This window comes from Rhipicephalus sanguineus, chromosome 9 (genome assembly GCF_013339695.2).
Source record: "Rhipicephalus sanguineus isolate Rsan-2018 chromosome 9, BIME_Rsan_1.4, whole genome shotgun sequence".
Taxonomy (NCBI): domain Eukaryota; kingdom Metazoa; phylum Arthropoda; class Arachnida; order Ixodida; family Ixodidae; genus Rhipicephalus; species Rhipicephalus sanguineus.
This window is the reverse complement of record NC_051184.2, coordinates 46,470,838-46,488,547: the sequence shown is the minus strand read 5'-3', so window position 1 is coordinate 46,488,547 and position 17,710 is coordinate 46,470,838. Positions and strand designations below refer to the sequence as shown.

At 48.5% G+C, this 17,710-nt stretch overlaps 2 protein-coding genes across 2 annotated transcripts; both read right to left on the bottom strand.

Moving 5' to 3' along the window:
• Positions 1 to 2,802: 2,802 nt before the first annotated feature.
• Positions 2,803 to 4,392, bottom strand: LOC119405487 (probable ATP-dependent RNA helicase DDX5). Its single transcript, XM_037672321.1, has one exon. The coding sequence runs from the start codon at positions 4,390 to 4,392 to the stop codon at positions 2,803 to 2,805; it is 1,590 nt and encodes a 529-aa protein (XP_037528249.1).
• Positions 4,393 to 11,508: 7,116 nt separating this feature from the next.
• Positions 11,509 to 12,799, bottom strand: LOC119405486 (uncharacterized). Its single transcript, XM_037672320.2, has 2 exons — positions 11,904 to 12,799; positions 11,509 to 11,681 (listed from the first exon to the last, which is right to left on the bottom strand). Exons 1-2 carry the CDS (start codon positions 12,741 to 12,743, stop codon positions 11,577 to 11,579), a joined length of 945 nt encoding a protein of 314 aa, XP_037528248.2. The 5' UTR covers positions 12,744 to 12,799; the 3' UTR covers positions 11,509 to 11,576.
• Positions 12,800 to 17,710: the final 4,911 nt, after the last annotated feature.

Below are 17,710 nucleotides of genomic sequence, written 5' to 3'. Positions count from 1 at the left end.
TTGTCTGCGTCATCCGCGATGGCTGTTCCTCCGTAACGGTCAATTATGTCACGTGCAGCGGAGTGTGCCGTCTCATTGAGGCTGGTAAGTTTAGGGCAGACTGCACCTATAATGTGGACCGGGAACCAGATCACGGTGATAGGGGTTTCCCGAGATTGAGTTGTGCTTTGGAGGATCCGGAAAGCTTCCAGCGAAATTATTCCCTTGGCGTACTACGCAAAGATATATTCATTTTCTAAAGAGCTTATCTGGACGCTCCACATGCTTCTGAATAGCTGGGTGGATCATGGTAAATTAGCGCGTACGCTTTTTTTTAGCGCGATAACGTCAGAGAATCCGTGCTGCAGAAATTCCGGTGTTGACGAGATCCGTTCTTAGCGAAAATCGGCATGGCCCCTGAGCGATAAGATCGAGATCGATGCAAATCAATAAATAACAAAAATCTTCGGCTCGAGTGGGAAGAGAACCCAGGCTTCCTGCTCGCCGGTCACGTTTTTTACCCGGTAACCGCAAGAGTTTCTTTGTTTGTTGTAATGCGAAAGCCTTAGATGCCTTATCGAGCGCGAAAATTGACCGTAGGCGATATCGGCGACAACACGAGTGACGCAAAAAATCATCATCACCCGGTGCCATCACACCATGACGCCATCATGACGTCAGATGGCGCGATAAGGTATGACGTCACATAACGTTCTGTCACGTGATGACGTCATCGCATGACATCATTCCTTGGTGAAATCTGGGCCGATCACGGAGGCAGTGTAAAACCACGTAAGGCGCAGGACGTTCTTTTTCTCATTGCGTGCAATGTTTAGACATAATATACACATACATTGTAACACACATCACTCACAAGCATGTGTGTGCTGGTTGCGTTTACTTATTCACATTTAACTGTTTCAAGGCATCTAATATACAAGCAGTTCATCGTCAGCCCCTTGGTGCTCCATGACATTTCTGAGTTTCGTGACGTTTTCAACAAAATAGGCCTTAATCGATCGTGCTTAGGGGTCGGCGTTTCGAATATCCATACGTGACATCCACATGCAATAAAGGCTTAGAAGCAAGCATAAAGAGGTTATACGGCACTGGCGTGTCTCTGGTTGAACAAAGCCACGCCAGTGCTTGTACAGTGCTCAGCCATTGAAACAGGATAGTCGGACCACATGGCGCGTTCTTGCGCTTCCATTGAATGCTAAGGATACCGGTATAATTCATTATGGTATCTATTCCAATAAAAGGCCTTGTGACAGCGTTTGACCCCAAGGTGAAAGCCCAGTATTTCACCGATGGCTGAAGAAAGCACCGGCCATCATGCGGGCCGAATTTTTTTCTGCCATGTGTTACAGAGCACGAAACGACACTCGACCACACTTACCCTCCCGGACCCCACGTCAGATCATTCGCATTAGGCGGTATCGTAATCGTTGGTGAAATTTTTAAAGGATAACTTATAGGTCTAAAACTGATTCACTGTTTCGCTTTAGTGTCGCTATGAAGAGCAGTCAGCTATTTGGTGGTTCCCTCGGCTAGTGCAGTCACTTAGAACAGCATTCTTTGAGCTTAGCAACGTGGCCAGTACCTCCTCAGGAGTAATTTCTCTTCTGACCTCATAAGTGAACGCCCACAGTATGCGGAATGGGTATTTGGTGCAGAAGCTTTTGTCCTGATGAATTGTTCGTAATTGAGACTTATCGGAAAAGTGTTAATGACGACCCAACTTAGATGCCGAAAGGTTTTTATCTCACGTTGCTATAGCAACCGGTGCTTCGCGATAACTCTGAGCTCAGTGAATCTCGACGTGTATCGCCAGTCGGGCGAGAGTGAATCAGGCGCTTCTCTGTCTCCGCCACTGACCTATTTCCACCGTAGGGCTTAATCATTTCGAATTTGCCGCGAAGTGTTGGTTCCTATAGCAACTGAAGATAAAATTTCAAGTTTAGTCGTGCCGCCGATAGACATTCGCTGCCGTCATCGGACCGATGAGGTCGCGCCTTAGCAACATTACCATCGGGGCAATTCTATACACTGTCAAGTTCCGCCATATTGTCAAATTTCTTAATGGCGGTATCTTAAGCCAATCCGGCCATAGCAGCCCTCTGGACCAATCAATGTTGATAAATGGAAGAATTTGACACGGTGGAATTTGGCAACGCCCAGAATAGCAAACCCAGTCCATCACTCCTTGCATGCAAAGCGCGTCTTGAAGCAAACCGTGAAGGCACTCGCGAGTGGCTCGGACTTCATCGCTCGGATGTGATGAATGTTTGCACTTAGCACGTGCTGTCAGCGGCAGTCCTAGAGCGAAGAAAAGCTTGCTGCAGCGCAAACAGTTAGGGCGTGTTTCGGAAGGCTTTTCTGCAAAAGTACAGCATGTGGTCGTCATTGCAAGGTGCGGTACCTTACAAACGTGAGCAAGTTGTTGTTCTCTATAAAGAGAGCCACCTCAGGTTTCCTTAAGTCAGCATAGTATGCCGTACGTGTGTCGCATAGTTGTGTGCTGTAATTTGTGTTACACAAAATTGCATGGGAGGGCAAGAAGATTTGACGAATATGACTGCGTGGTCATGACATGAATAACCTGAAAATCCTGTCGCGTACGTCGTCAAACCCTTTCCTCCAGACACGTGTGGCACATACCCGTATACGACTCTGAAGGCGTTGAAAAGTATTCCAATTTTATTGCGGCGGGCCTGACATTATCAGCCGCGAGTTGTGAGATCGCTATGACAATGTTACGGGTACGTTTTTGCGCACTCCTCACGTAACGACATTGTCGCATGCAGCCGTATAATCTATGGCCTATTTTCGTGCCACCTTATTCGCGACTTTACGTAGCTGCCGCGGAATTGGCTGTTTGTTTTCTCGTAGAAACCACGTCAGCTCCCTGGCATGTAGGCCTTCGCCCGGTGCCAGGAACGTGTACTTCCTGCCCGTCCCGTCAGGCCGAGCCGCGTGACTGAAGCGACGCGAGTATTCGCCCGGGTTGCTCGGGTAGTCATAGCTGACGACGAAGCGCACGTTCTCCAGCTCCACAGACCTCGATCCCATGTCGGTCGCCACCAGGACGGTTGCCCTGCCTAATCGCAAGGCGTCCAAAGCCCACTTGTGTTCTTTCTTCGACATCTTCCCGTGAATGCCGACGGTTGGCCAACCGTGACGACACAATGTCGACGCGAGGTCTTCTACCGTTTGCTGCCTTTCGACGAATACGACGGCCCTGTCACTCTCGTCGTTGATAATGTCGTTTAAGAGGGCGACGAGCTTTTCTTCCTTCTGGGCCTCTTCGCAAACGAAGACTAGATGCTCTACGCGGCGGCTCTTAAGCACCAGCGTTGCCGTCCCGACGCTGACGTTGATGGCATCATTCGTCAACTCTTCGGCTAGCTCCCTCGACTCCCTCGTTGCGCATGACAACCTCACGAGGGTCTGGCGGTCCGGTCGGATGTTGTCCACGATGGTGCGAAGTTCCTTGCCTAAGCCAACCGCCAGTATGCGGTCAGCTTCATCTACAGCCAAAAGAGTGCAACGGCGCAGATTCACCTTGTGCTCCTCCATGAAGACTATGAGGCGGCCCGGAGTTGCTATGCAGATATCAGCGCCTTCCTGCAGCTGTTTCAGCTGCGGCTGCTTCGGATCGCTCGACACGAGATACATTGTTCGAATCTTGGATCCCTCGGTAAGCTTGCGAACAGCGATGAGAACTTGCTGGGCCATCTCCCGCGTCGCTGTCAGCACTAACACCGTAGGTAAGCCACCAACCAGCATGGCTGGCTGCTGGTGTACGTGAGCGAGCGCTGGGACGAGGTAAGCAAGTGACTTCCCTTTCGAGGCAGTGCAATCAACGGCCACGAGGTCTCTGCCACTGAGAGCTATGGGCCAGCACTGAGCCTGCAATGCGGTCGGCGACGACCCAGAGTTGAGGTTCTCGACTGCCTTTGTCACGGATTCCGGAAGGCCTGCCTCGTCGACGTGAAGGATGGGCTTGGGGGCGCAGCGTCCCGTGATGATTATCTCGTTGGCGTTCCGGTAGGCCTCCACTTGTTCGGGCGATCTCTGCGCTGTCCTGATATGTTCACGGTAGAAATTTTTCTGGTAAGCCGGCAAACGAATGCTTCTCCAGTTCGGCGGGCGTACGTTGCGTCCCACCTGGCTCTTGCGCGCAACGTAGGTTGACCCGTTTCGCATGGCAAACAACGCTGCGAAGTTGTCTCCGTTGACCGGTGGCGGTTGACGGATGCCGCGGCCTCTGCCCAACATTCCTTGTCCGAAGGGGAACGGTCCTAAACCGAACTGGAAGACTGGATTCGGGGGCCCCTCGTTCGGTCCATTGTTTACTCCAAAGCCTCCGAACGGCTCTAGCATTACGGGTATACCAAACTCGAACGCCATGATCGGCTGCTGGCAAACACTCGCTTGGTGTGTTCACTGTATCCGGATGTGCACTGTGCGCATTAGAATGCCTAGGACCTCCTGGCTGCCTGGTCGACCATGCGGGAATAAGATATAATTATGTGGAAGAGCCCGTCCCCGAGGGGCTTACTTCCTCGTCGTTACTTGTCGCGCCGCCAAGTTATGCCCGATACCCACTACGGTCTATTGGACAAGAAGCATGTTGATGATGTGCCTCTACACATGGCATTTACCCACACTGGGGAATTGGCCATGAATTGTTGATATGAAGTTTCAAAGTTATAACTAATGAGTTAACACAAAAGACAAGCAAACATAAAAAAGAACGAGTGCAATAATTGTTTGTACATTCAGCCCAGACTTCTCATCCTAACTAGAAATTAGAATAATGAAATTAATGTGTTACCGAACGTTTTATTCTTTTTTATTGATTTTTTTCTTATTGATTCATTGCTACTATCGGAACACGTATACAATTAGGAATTTAAAAACGCATTCGTTTTGTTTCATGAAGGAAAGCATCAAATACATTCCTGTGGCTGACGCTCAAATCCGAAGCACCGAAGGTCAGAATAGCGTCTATTGTTAAGATTATCCCCAGCTTAGCGCAAGGAGTTTCAAGAAGTCTTTTTCTTTGTAATATATAGCGGCGACACGATAAAAAACAATGCTCTATTGATTCTATTTCTGAACGTGCGGCCTTGTCGTTGTTGTCCTCTGACTGTGACTCATACCCACTGCAAGGGATTGGCCGAGTAGTTGGTTGGTGGCCAAACATTATGAAACAGTCCTGCCGAGACGCGAGTTTCGCGCAGTGGGCTCCTGCCACGTTGGGACGGGCAGGCTAAGCCTGACCGCCGCATCGTTGGCTCTCTGGACGGCCCATAGCTGATCCTCGTTGTTGAGGCTTCTGATGGCGGAGAACCACTTGACTTAGATGGTAGTACAAGTGTCAATTTTGATTATAACCAACACATATAATAACATCGGTGTGTGGGTGTGAGAAAAAAAGAAGGAATGATAAAACTAATTACGTAATTTCTGAAAGAAGAGATTTTAAATGGAGAAATGAAATAAAGAACGCTGTAACTAGTTGTGGAAATTTACTAGGTTAGTTATTTTCTGTCCTTGAATGGCCTAGGACATTATTATAGAGTGGTGTTTGTTTGTCGTTGTAATTAAGAGAAGGAGGCCCAATAAGGCATTAATGTCACTATTAAACCAGAAATATCAATTACAAATGGTTATCTCAATTAGAAATATCTTATCTCTTTCCACGAATAGCAACCACCATAGTGGTATGTGACATCGGGAAAATGGACGGCCACCGCTGTGTAGTCAGTCGTCCTTGAAACAGTTCGAGGCCACACGGTCTGGCATCATATGGGACAGGAAGAGCTTCGACATTTACTAATGCGGAAGGCTTATATTTAATCAAACACGAAAATTAACCGTCGCGGCTTCGGCGGCTTTGGCGTCCACACGAAGTGATGATAAAAATCATCCTACGATGACGTCACCATATGACATCAGCATGACTGACGTCACAGGTAGCCGAAACATGTGACGTCTCATGATGACGTCATCACACGATGTAGTCGCTTGGTCAAACGTGGGTTGATCTCGGAGGCAGTGGTGCAAAACCACGACAGATGCGGAAAGCTGCGATGGCTGCAGTCCTGGAGGCATTGCAAAACCACCTTATGTGCAGAAAGCTTTCCGAGGGAGGGGGGGAGGTGTCATACCAAGCGTCTAAAACACCCGGCCCGCAACGGCCTGGCGCTACGTCGACAGGCTACTAGGATCATCGCCATGTTCGGAAGTACCTACTAGTGCGGGTACCTGTTCTCCCTTCTGAAGGTGATCAAGTCCGGCCGACGATGAACACTTGCGATCGACCATGAGGTTCTTCTCCGTACAAGAAGTTAATGCGCACATTTCTACTTTCGTCGCAGCCAAGCGCTTCCTGGCATCAAGTCAGCGTGTTTAGAACTCTATAGCCGTGATATTGTGCCTTAGAAGAAATAAAGCTTTATTATTTGCTAAATGGTAACAGCATTATTTTCTCGCCTACTGCGATCAATAACGCTTTAATCGGGTAAGGTACACAGATGTGACTGGTGTCAAGCATATTTTTTTTTTTCGTGAGGCAACTCATGTGGTCACTGTGAGTTGAAACATAACCGTGGAACAAAAACTAGATTTCAGAATTGGCGTCTCCGAATTTAAGTGGTTCTGGAGATCGGTGCGGATATGTTTCTCGGATGCTGACGTGAAATATCCTTCAGAAAGGACCCACATATCAGATATGGTAAAGACCTTCCACCGAATGGCAGCGTTCGCCAACATTTTGAACCCCCCTTCGCCCCCCTCCAACCCTCTTTCCTGTCCCGGTTCTGGCGGGACTAAATTTCGTGACTGCGGCCCGCTAGCTAAGGTGAGTTTGAGACGCCTCGAATGTACAGTAGACTGAGAAGAAAGAAAAGAAGAAGATGGCGCCTTCGAGTCGTCTTGGGCGAATGCATATTTCATTTTAAAAACAGCGCAGCAAAACGAAGACAGTATAGAAAGAAACAACGGGACGGGCGCTGACTCGCAACTGAAAAGTTTATTCGAAAAACAGATACTTAAGTACACAAAGACACGTGAAATTGACACCCGAAAACTAGAGTGAAGCCAAACAAAGCCACATGGACGCGTCAACATGCGCGTGAGAACCGTCTATTCACCAAATGATGCATGCAGATAGCTCTGTTCACTTTGTGATAATGACACTGAAGGATGGCTAATGCACGAAGCTTCCTCTTTACAAATGTGATACGCTTCGATAATTTCCCTGATGAGTCGATTCTTATGGCGGTGAATGATTGTACATTCTTCAAAGCATGGCTCACAACCACATGCATTGCAATGCGCCCCGATGTGCGACAATCTATCAGACCGGCTTGTTCTTTCATGCTCCTTTGGGCTTACATTAACGCAGCGCCCCGTCTGTCCTATATACCTCTTCCCACAGGACATTGGCAAATCATATACGACCCCTACCTTGCACGGAACACACACAGCCCTATGCTTGACGCCGCACACGCTGGAAGCCCCCATTTTGTTCTCCAATTTTCTCTGACAGAAGCGCAGATGCCACCCATTTTGTTAGGCGCCGAAAACAACACGTCGATGCCGTACCGTAAGCTTCGTGCATTAGCCATCCTTCAGTGTCATTATCACAAAGTGAACAGAGCTATCTGCATGCATCATTTGGTGAATAGACGGTTCTCACGCGCATGTTGACGCGTTCATGTGGCTTTGTTTGGCTTCACTCTAGTTTTCGGGTGTCAATTTCACGCGTCTTTGTGTACTTAAGTATCTGTTTTTCGAATAAACTTTTCAGTTGCGAGTCAGCGCCCGTCCCGTTGTTTCTTTCTATACTGTCTTCGTTTTGCTGCGCTGTTTTTAAAAATGAATGCAAACCAACTTGCCCAAATTTCCGTTCTCTTAAAGAATGCATATTTATGTGACCATGTATCTTTTCTACCCTTGGATTATATCCTTCCCGGACAGTCCAGTATACCGCCACAAAACACTCCACACCAAAGAGTTGCATGCTATAAAACCTAGAGGGGAATCTGGCGCTAGTGTATAGGCGGGGTTAGGAGATGGTCCTCCTCCCTCGCTGCTCTGTGGAGGGTGGCGACATCTGCGCCATGCCGGTGCCCACTTCTCGGCAGCACACGGCTGGTGCGCGGTTGTAAAATGCTTTCGTGCACCGCGCCACGCAACATCCAGGCAAAAGCTTTCGTGCACTGGGGCACGAACCACCCAGGCATATTATTCGGAGCTCAGAGGACGAGCCACTGTGCGAGCTTGCTTCGGCACGCGCGTGAGGCGTGAGCGAAGGGGTGAGCACCTCAATGGCGGACGTACCAACAATGAATGCCGCCATCCTCCACGTAGCGGCGGAGGAGAAGGAGCATCGAGGCACCCCACACGGGGCTTTATGGGCGGCGCTTCAACCACCATGGGAATGATGGGAAATACAGGCTTCGGATTTTACTTCCCATGGATTTCGTTCTGGATATCCGCGACGCTTGTTTACAGAGCTCTAAACAAATCGATATGAAGTTATTTTAAATTAAAATTTTGCTTCTTTCATTCGTGAGTAAAACTCATTGCAGAACGTTCGCGTGACCGTGTGACTGAAGTGAAGCCTGGCCAAATTTAACCACCAGGCTTTGCGATGATTGTGTTCCAGATTTATCATTACCCAAACAGTGAATTATATTTTTACAGCACCTGAAAGAAACTCGCTTGCCTTTCCCACGAAAGTACCCATCCTCTATTTATGGGAATAAAAATACTGTATTGAGTGAGAAACACTTAACGTATATTCTGATGCGACTCCAGGTGCGTCTGTCCCAGTGGTCTGCCCCCAACGCATCTCTCGTTCCGTTGTCAAGCAGAGCCAAAGGAGCGTGACGGTGCGTCTTCTTCGCTTCGCCGTCGTTTTGCAGCCAATTCGAACGAGTTTTGGCAAGACGCGACCTCCACCACTTGTGAGACGACGTCAGGTACGACAGAACGATTGTTATATTTACAGCAAAGGCGCGCGAACCAAAAACCGAACACCGACCAGCCAACACGATGATGATGATCGCGATGATTTGTATGCACAAGTGAAGATGATGAACGGCACAGTCAGCGCTCACAATATATATATATATATATATATATATATATATATATATATATATATATATATAAAAACTAACTTTCGGGAATTGCGACTATAAATGTACTGTGTTTGTTAACGTGCGCCTAAATCTAAGCACACGGGCCGCTAGCATATTTCTCCATGAAAATGCGGCCTCCGCGGCCGAGTTTCGATCCCGCGACCTTCGAGTCAGTAGTCAAGGCCCATAGCCACTAGACCACCACGGCGTGCAATAAGTTGTAATCAAGTTTATCTCCCGTTGTTTTGCGCTTTAGCGCAATGATACGTATAATTTTGCGCTTTTCCGTTAATTCTGTGTGCTCTTATACAAGATGTGCTATAGATATTGTGCCTGACCGCCCAAACACTGTACGGGTACGGTTTGAGTTGTATGCTACAGGGTCGGTCCTGTAATTAATGAACTATACTCCTAGGGTAGTGCGTGGGCGCTTGATTGGGCAAGTGGTGGCACGGCAAGATGGAGAAACATTCAGCTTCCCACCATTTTGATGTTCAGTCGGTATCTCACACATAAAGCGAGTGTACTATCAGCGTCAGAAAGTTTAGAGACCGCTAGCTCTGAGAAAACTGAATTTCAAAGCAATGTGTGAATCTGATCGTTTGAACTGCTGAGTACATGTTGTTAGCGTGTTCGAGAGCAGACCGGAAATCTAAAATCAAGGCTGCCTACCGAAGCAGCGGGCATATCCACCTTTTTCTTTTGCCTCGCGATCTATGAATTTTTGATGCTGGCTATGCATAATTAAACGTGTACGGCCTGTTTCGTGGCTGCGTTGCGGTACAGTTGGATGGAACGTTGGAACAGCGCAACGTGGTAACATTTCGCGTTAATACGTTCGACATGATCAAGAAAGCACCCGGCAGTGATACAATGTGCAGATCGCGAGTGCGCAAGTGGCACAAAGCGTTTACGGTCGCCTGATAAGACGACCGTAGTTTATGTCGGAGCCCGTCGACAACGGTTACAGCAATAATGTTATTTCTGTACGGGCTCAATTCTGTACGCCTATCGTCGTATAGGCGTGCTTATTATTGCAGTAGCATTCGTAAACGTTTCTTTAAAAATGCTAAGATAACGCGTGTACGTGAAACGCTTCTTAACGCACAATGTGTGGGCAGAACTGGTGCCGAAAACTTTGAAACATTTTCCAAATGGTGTCCCGAATCACTGTTTTCGTCTGAGTGATGAAAAGAGTGATACAAAATATTTGTAAATATTTTCTAACAAGTGTCACTTCTGGTACTAAAACGAGGCCCGGGTAGTTCAGTTAGATCGAGGAAAAGTAAACGGAGCTGATAGTTGCACAAGTGCAGGTGAATCCTGCAGAAGATGTCGATGTCAAAAATGCAAAGCGAAATTCCTGGCGATCGTGTTCAGTGGCTAGAAGAAAATTGCCCACGAGAAATTTGTTCCCTTCGTTGAAGTAACGAATGAAACTTTCGACGTGTAAGAACCCCAGAGACTGAGTCAATGCATGTGGTTAGCGGCATGGTGAAGGCACATTTTTATGGCAGTAAAAACTTGGCGCTCTTGAACAGGGAAGCAGAAACAAAAAAGGAACGCTCGCAGGTGTTGCTACCTTAGCACTGGCTTGCTTCGATGCGTGGTCCTTGTGGCTGCGAAAGTATTGGTATGTTCATGCATGCGCCAGGTCGGTGTCTGTATAAGAAGACAGAATAAATTTTGTTCACAGTAAAATAGCCGAAGCGGCATGTCAAGCATTCCCCACTAATAGCCCTGGCTTGCTTCGATGCGCGGTCCTTGGGGCTGTGAAAGTATTCGCATGGTCATGCATGCGACGGGTCGGTGTCTGTAAGAAGACAATAAATTTTGTTCACAGTCAAATAGCCGAAGCGGCATGTCAAGCATTCCACACTAATGCTGCAATGACATCAGGCGACAGTTTTCCGTTTCTGCGCGAATAACGCCTAGCGTATGTTAACGCCGGGCGGACCGCGCACGCCGTCGAAAAGAAATGCAACACAGTCATAAAGGGAATAATATATGCGGTTAAAAGCGGTCAATCTGGTATAAAATCAAAGCGACATTTAGCTGAATGAAAGCCTCTCGGCTTGAAGAAAATACGGTTAACTACGACATCGCGAGGAACAAAGACAGTTTCTTTTCTACGACAGTTCCTCTAACACCCGGCAGAGCGGAATCAAGCGCCGGCACTAGTAAGGTGTTGGTCCTCCAGCGGCCAAACGTGAGGACCGTTGACCGTAGCTCGGTCTACAGGTCCCGGCGGCGTGGCTTCACGAGTGCGATGAACGTCTGCGTGGAGCACATGATGCAGGGCTTCGCTGACATTACTTTTCCTCGACGAGGTTGGGCTCCCGCGTCGCCTTCAGGCAAGCGCATCCAGGTCACGCTCGTATCCTTGCCCGTTTCAATGTCCACGTAGTGGACGTGGAAGTACAGGATGGACGGTAGCTAGCCGGCCACAGCTTCGACTATCCGCTCCGCGGCCGAAGTTTGTAGCGTAGTCTTCGACAGCAGGCACACGCGTTCAAGTCCGTTCGCAGGACACAGGGAGTTCTGGAAGAAAAGCAGGTTTTCTTGAAACGCTAGCGAGGCTTATGCGGAAATAGAATGAAAGGTTTCGTGGATCGAAGATTGACCCGAGACGTGTACAGAGGTAAGAGTGCGATAAAATACAGCCCTCCTATGGCACAGCAAGGAACTTTCTCGCAAATACTTCTGGCTGTGAAACTTGCACTAAATTATTAATGCCAGGGGAGAAAAAAAAAGAATTCTTACCTTCAGGGACTTGGTGTCCAAATTGATGGCTGCAAGTTTAACCACGAGGGAGCGAAGGGTGTCGCTACGGTGCACGGAACTCGCGAGTGCCTTGAAATCGAAGCGAGGTTTCTCGGAGACGTCGATGTGCCGTAGGTTGGCCACGCGACAGCTCCTAAGGAAGTTCAAGGACGCCAAATTCGGCACATTGCTGAGTGTGAGCCGGCCCGACCTGACGCCAAAGGCGCGCACGTCCTCAGGATCGAGGAGGAGTTCTTTACTGCAATAATTGCAGCAGTTGTGGCACCCGTCGATGTTGAGGCGTATGTCTAAGTCGTCGATGTCGCTAGTTCCTAGGGCTAGCCGGTGCAGCGCGCCACTTTTACGCAGGCTGCAGGGCGGCAGGGACAGCGCGCGCAGCCGCAGCAGAGTGGGCGTATCCAGCAGCTCCGTGAAGTCAATGCCGTCGTCGAAATGCAACGAGTTGACGTTCAACTCGACTATGTTCCAAAGCCGTCCGAAGAAGTGGCGCAGGGCGGTTTTGTGCGTAGCACCGACGGTTGGGTATACGCGTTCGTTTTGTTGTCGTGAAAAATGCAAGATGCACAGGCTCTGCAAATCGCTCCATTTGCGCGAGCGGACAAGAATTGGTAGGGACACATCGAAATCCGCCCGGTTGAGGGCTACGAGGACGAAGGGCTCACATGGGAGTGCCGCGCTTGTCGATAGGTGCAGTGCTCGTATACCGGCGTAGTTGAAGCGTTTCCACTTTCTCTGGTACACCATGTTAGCGTGCATACCGAAGCAGCATTGGAGGTCGATGGGCAACGATGCAATTGCTGCCGGTCGACTGGACTGCATGGCAGACTGCGCTTCGCACGTAGTTCTGAGCACCTTGAGATAGCGCAGGTGCCCGACGGTGCTCACAACAGTCGTTCTGATGTCGTGGTAGTTTGCGAAGTGTGCAAAGTGAAGGTGAAAGTCCGTCACGTGCGGACAGTACCGCATAAACGCCTTCAGCACATGCATGTTCTCACCTGCTGCGGCCTCGGCATACATCGTACGAACTTCGGTCTCTTTATCCTTATGTACGAGTTTAAACTGCAGGATCTTCTCTAGTTCCTCCTTTGCGCCATGTTCCGTTGCAACGAAGGAGAACTCCAGGTGAGCCAAGTTGTGCAACGATGTCAGCAGGTGTTCCAAAAGGACGCTCGCTTTTAGGGGACATGCAATGCAAGATAGAGACTGAAGATGCTGCAGGCGAGGTAAAAGGGACAGGATAATTTTCGGCTGCGCGACGATGCAATTCGACATGTTTAGCGACAGCAGCTTGCCATTCACTTCGTCAATCTTGAGTCTGAGCACGTCGTCGCTCGCGTTGGCGGGCAACTCGTAGTACGATGACATCGCGGGCGTGTTGGAAGGATGCACTGATCTCAGTGAAACGCCAGCCCGATCTAGCGCGTTAAACACTGCGACCACCCGTATTTGTGAAGGCAGTATTATCTCACACCAGTACTGCAAAGCATTGGAGAGCTTGTCGGCACCGAATGACTTGCAAGTAAGATTATAAACTTTTTCGGCAATATCGAGAGCGCCTGCGCACTTTGAAAAATCCGGCAGATTCCGCGCGCTGTGGGAATCGATGTAATGGGAAGCAGCCAGCAAAGAGCTGCATACATCGCCTTGATTGTCTTTGAGCCAAATCGAATCATTCATGCCATGGCATCTAGTTCACCATATATCGCATGTTTGCCATGCTCGCATGCATGCACAATCTGGTATACACCATGCTTATGAAACGTATATTCCGGTATAATGCATGACCTGTCATTTATGTTCACGCACTCGTGTCATGCCATACACTTTTTTGGTATATATGCAGTTAACAAAACTGCCGGAAGCGCACCATGACAGCGTCATGTAAATCATACCGTACGAAAAATAATAAACTCTCCAGCCACTTATAGTACAAAGTTGCTAAAGTTAAACTTTAAGAAACTATAAACTGACCCGACGTTTCGGGACCGATCCGGTCCCTTCCTCAGGGGTGACTGTTGGGCCGGCTCCGAAGCTAGCGACTTTCTTTGGTGTGTCCCCCTTTCCATCGTCCTTCTTCCCGCCATTCTTGTTGCTGTGGTGTTTTTCCACTGGTTCCGTAGACCGTGCACGTGCACACTCGGTAAGGTTCCAGTTGAGCGGTTAACATTTCCCGGTGTTGTTAAGATAACTCCCCTGCTTAATGTATTTCCGGCCTTTCTTTAAAGCACGCGAGTTTTTAAAAAAATACCACGTGACTGCCGCCAAACGCGCGGCGCTTTTAGTGCCCTCAAATGTAAGTTGAACGAATTATCAAAGGCTGCTTCGCGCACGAAGATCGGTGGAACAGGTTATCGGTGACTGCGATAGACGTTAAGCGACAAAATGAGCGTACCGTTTCAACAAAAAAATATTCTTGAACGAAAAAGCGGCAGCCACGGAGCAAATGCTACATGAGATTGTAGGCAGCATTTGATACAGCAGGCCTTTTTTCTTTTCTTTTCGCACCAATGAAGAAACACATTAGAAGGGGCGAGAGTGACAGCGTGATGAAGGACCGAGATAAAAGATGCACACACGTGGCGGCGGCTCTTCGTAGACTTTTTTTTTTTGTTTAGATGGTACGCCTCTATCGCCATTTAGCGTCCATCGCAGTCACCGGTAGCCTGCTCAATCGACCTTCGTGCACGGAGCGGCCTTTGATAATTGGTTCAACTTACATTTGAGGGCACTAAAAGCGCCGCGCTTTAGGCGGCAGTCACGTGCTATTTTTTTAACATTCACGCGCTTTAAAGAATGGCCGGAAAAAATTAAGCAGGGGAGTTAATTTAGTATAGATTAAAAGGTTCGATGTTTCTGAACAAGCGCTACAACTTTTGTAATGAAAACTTTTGTCTAGAGTTAATATTTAAAAATTTCATTAAGCAATCTTTGTTAATTACCGAGGTTGCCGGATTGGAAAAAATATTCTGACGTGCGCTATATGGCTCAGAACAATAATGCACTAATTGAGGATGCGTAGCACCTGTGTTTAATTTTTTAATAATTGGTGCTTTTTAGCTGAAACACCCCTTGAGGCCCGTGTACAGTACGGTTCACTCTTAGAGGGAACACGCCAGCGCGTGGCTAACAGCCTGCGCGGCGCTGACTAGCGGCGAGATTTGTAAATGCGGCGCATGCGCATACACTTGTAAGGGCGGCGCGCGCCCGGCGTCGTCTGCTACTTCTGCGCCCATGCGCCAGGCAATTCCTGGAAAGCGCCAGAAAGCGGTTCCGTTTTTTCGGGGTGCGATTTATCTAACCGTCGTCACTCTGCATTGAACAGCCAGAAAAACAAATATCCGCATTTGGTTATTGCTGCGCTCTTTCGCAAGGTTTAACTGGACTGGTTTCTATGCTCGCTAAAGCATCATGCGCAGATGCTCCTAAGATCGACTATTTTTTACAACAAGATTATTCTGTTACAACAACACATGCACACAATGAAATAAAGCGTGCACGGAACTTTACCTGGCGGTAAAATTGAAGGAGACATCTCGTCGATTATACTTTTGCGACAGAGGATATACGGGGCAAGAACTAGCCACAATACTTTTGAAGGATGCAAAGCTGGTGTGTTGGTGCACGTCCGTACTCTTTTAAATGAAAATAAAATTCAACTTCTGCAAGAAAAACAGCACCGAGAGCTTGCTCAAGCCAGTTATATGTATTTCACACACAGCTACAGCAACTGGCCACTTTTGATAACAGACAAGGCAATTGAAGCATGATGCAGCGAACATATATACTAAGCTTGCCCTTCCAACAATAAAATAAACGCTTATTCAACCAGCGGAAGGCAGAGTTGGTATCACTTGCTTCTAACTTCGAAAACAAAAGCGGTAAGGGTCAGCGCACGCCGAGCGCTGCCGCATGGAAGGAGCAGACGACGCGGGGCACGAACCGCCGCAATGAATCTTACGCATGCGCAGCATTTACAAATCTCGCCAGCAGTTAGCGCTCCGCGGACAGCCGGCCACACGCTCGCGTGTACCCTCTAAGAGTGGACCGTACTGTACATAGGCGTGCGCAGGGGGGGAGGGGGGCAAGGGGGCGAGAAGGGGGGGGGGGCGCAAAGGCAGCCGCATACATTGACATAATAGGGAGAGGGGCGCTGCGACGAACCTTCGCCCTCCCTGAAGGGGAACCCTGCGCACGCTTATGCCCGTGTACTTAGATTTAGGTGCACGTTAAAGAACCCCAGGTGGTCGAAATTTCCGGAGCCCTCCACTACGGCGTCTCTCATAATCATATCGTGGTTTTGGGACGTTAAACCCCAGATATTATTATATTAGCTGAAACACCCCGTATGCGTGATGAATGTAGTGCCTTAAATGAGAATATATTTTGTTTGTGTTATCAACTCTTCGCTCTGTCTCGGTCTTTCGACCACAACCGGCGTTCGCGGGAGCGGTACAAGCACGTATACTCTTTTTAACCCATATATGACCAGTGTCCTACATATAGGACGCTTCTTTGATGCATTCTAACATCGCTATTTCTTTAGCTGATGACTAGCGCCACCTACAGCACATCAAGCAGGCCTCATTCTCAACGTGTGCACGCCTAGACATTGCTTGCTTTTCATGCTGCCACGTGCCGACCGCTTTCCGGGCACACGCGTGTTTTGTGTGGAAGACGTCATGGAGAGGAAGAAGTGCAATGTCGGTGTGCACGTGAAATGTTTCAAGGCTTACCTCACCCGCACTTAGCACCCCTAATGCCCTATATGTATAGGACGGCTTGAAAAACAGTGTTGCGTTTACCTGGCAGTAAATAAAGAACTTGTGCTTTCTTTTGAGGGTAGAAGTACATTTTTTTGTGAAAAAAATATTTGTTTTGTCACTTTTTCTGAGTTTGGGCATATATGAGTTAAGTTATCCGTGCTTTCGTGGTGCGTTTCAGGAGCCGATACGTCATCCCTTGGAATCTGCCCGCCGGCTGCCTCCCCATTAACGCGGTTGTGACTCCGTGTGATACACTGCTGCAGACATAACATACAACACATACATGTGAGTATCTATATGCATCGTCTTTAAAGGGACTCTAAACAACCTCTGAAAACGCAACGAACGAGCGCGTTATTCCCATCTTGCGTTTCTAGTCTCGTCGGCACGATTCATGACGCCAGCAGCCTGTGCACATTCCGCCATTAGAAAATGAGTTCTCAACTGTCCCATATGCGGGGGACATCAGTTGCGGATTGTCTCCGACCTTGCTTTGCCATGCACTCGCACGCCAGGTCTGCCTTGTCTCTCATGACTATCGTGCACGATCAAGTGATTTCACTTAGTTTTGTGCATTATCCGCTACGTAAGAGCGGAGGTAACCGTGCGTAGCCGAAAAGCGCGAAATCCTAATAGGCTCAACGCTCAGTGCTGACATTGACCACATGCTTTATGAAGAAATAAGTGGCGAGGAGGACATCGCGCCTCTAGGAAGCGTACTGAAGGCGAGAAAGAAATCACGCTCTCTTATTTTAATTCGCAGTGGTTTAGGAGCCCTTTAGTACTATGCACAAACGTCACTGTTTCCACTATACGTGTGCAAAAGAGCTGAAGCAGCGACAGCGCCGAGTCAAACCATCGGATTTATTGGAAAGCTCCCGTGCAGGAACTTTCCGTTCAATTTACTACGCTTGTGATTATAGCTGAGAACAACGGAAAGCTCAGCTATTTGGCAAGGATTCATCATAGCCTAAGGTAAGGCGTGCAAACACGGACACAAAAGAACAGAACAAGACGACAAAA

Bases quoted from the DNA above. Each gene is read 5' to 3' on its own strand.
- LOC119405487 (XM_037672321.1), bottom strand. From the start codon at position 4,392: ATGGCGTTCGAGTTTGGTATACCCGTAATGCTAGAGCCGTTCGGAGGC.
- LOC119405486 (XM_037672320.2), bottom strand. From the start codon at position 12,743: ATGCAGTCCAGTCGACCGGCAGCAATTGCATCGTTGCCCATCGACCTC. The intron at 11,682-11,903 runs GTAAGAATTCTT...CTTTTCTTCCAG, and splicing joins TGGACACCAAGTCCCTGAAG to AACTCCCTGTGTCCTGCGAA.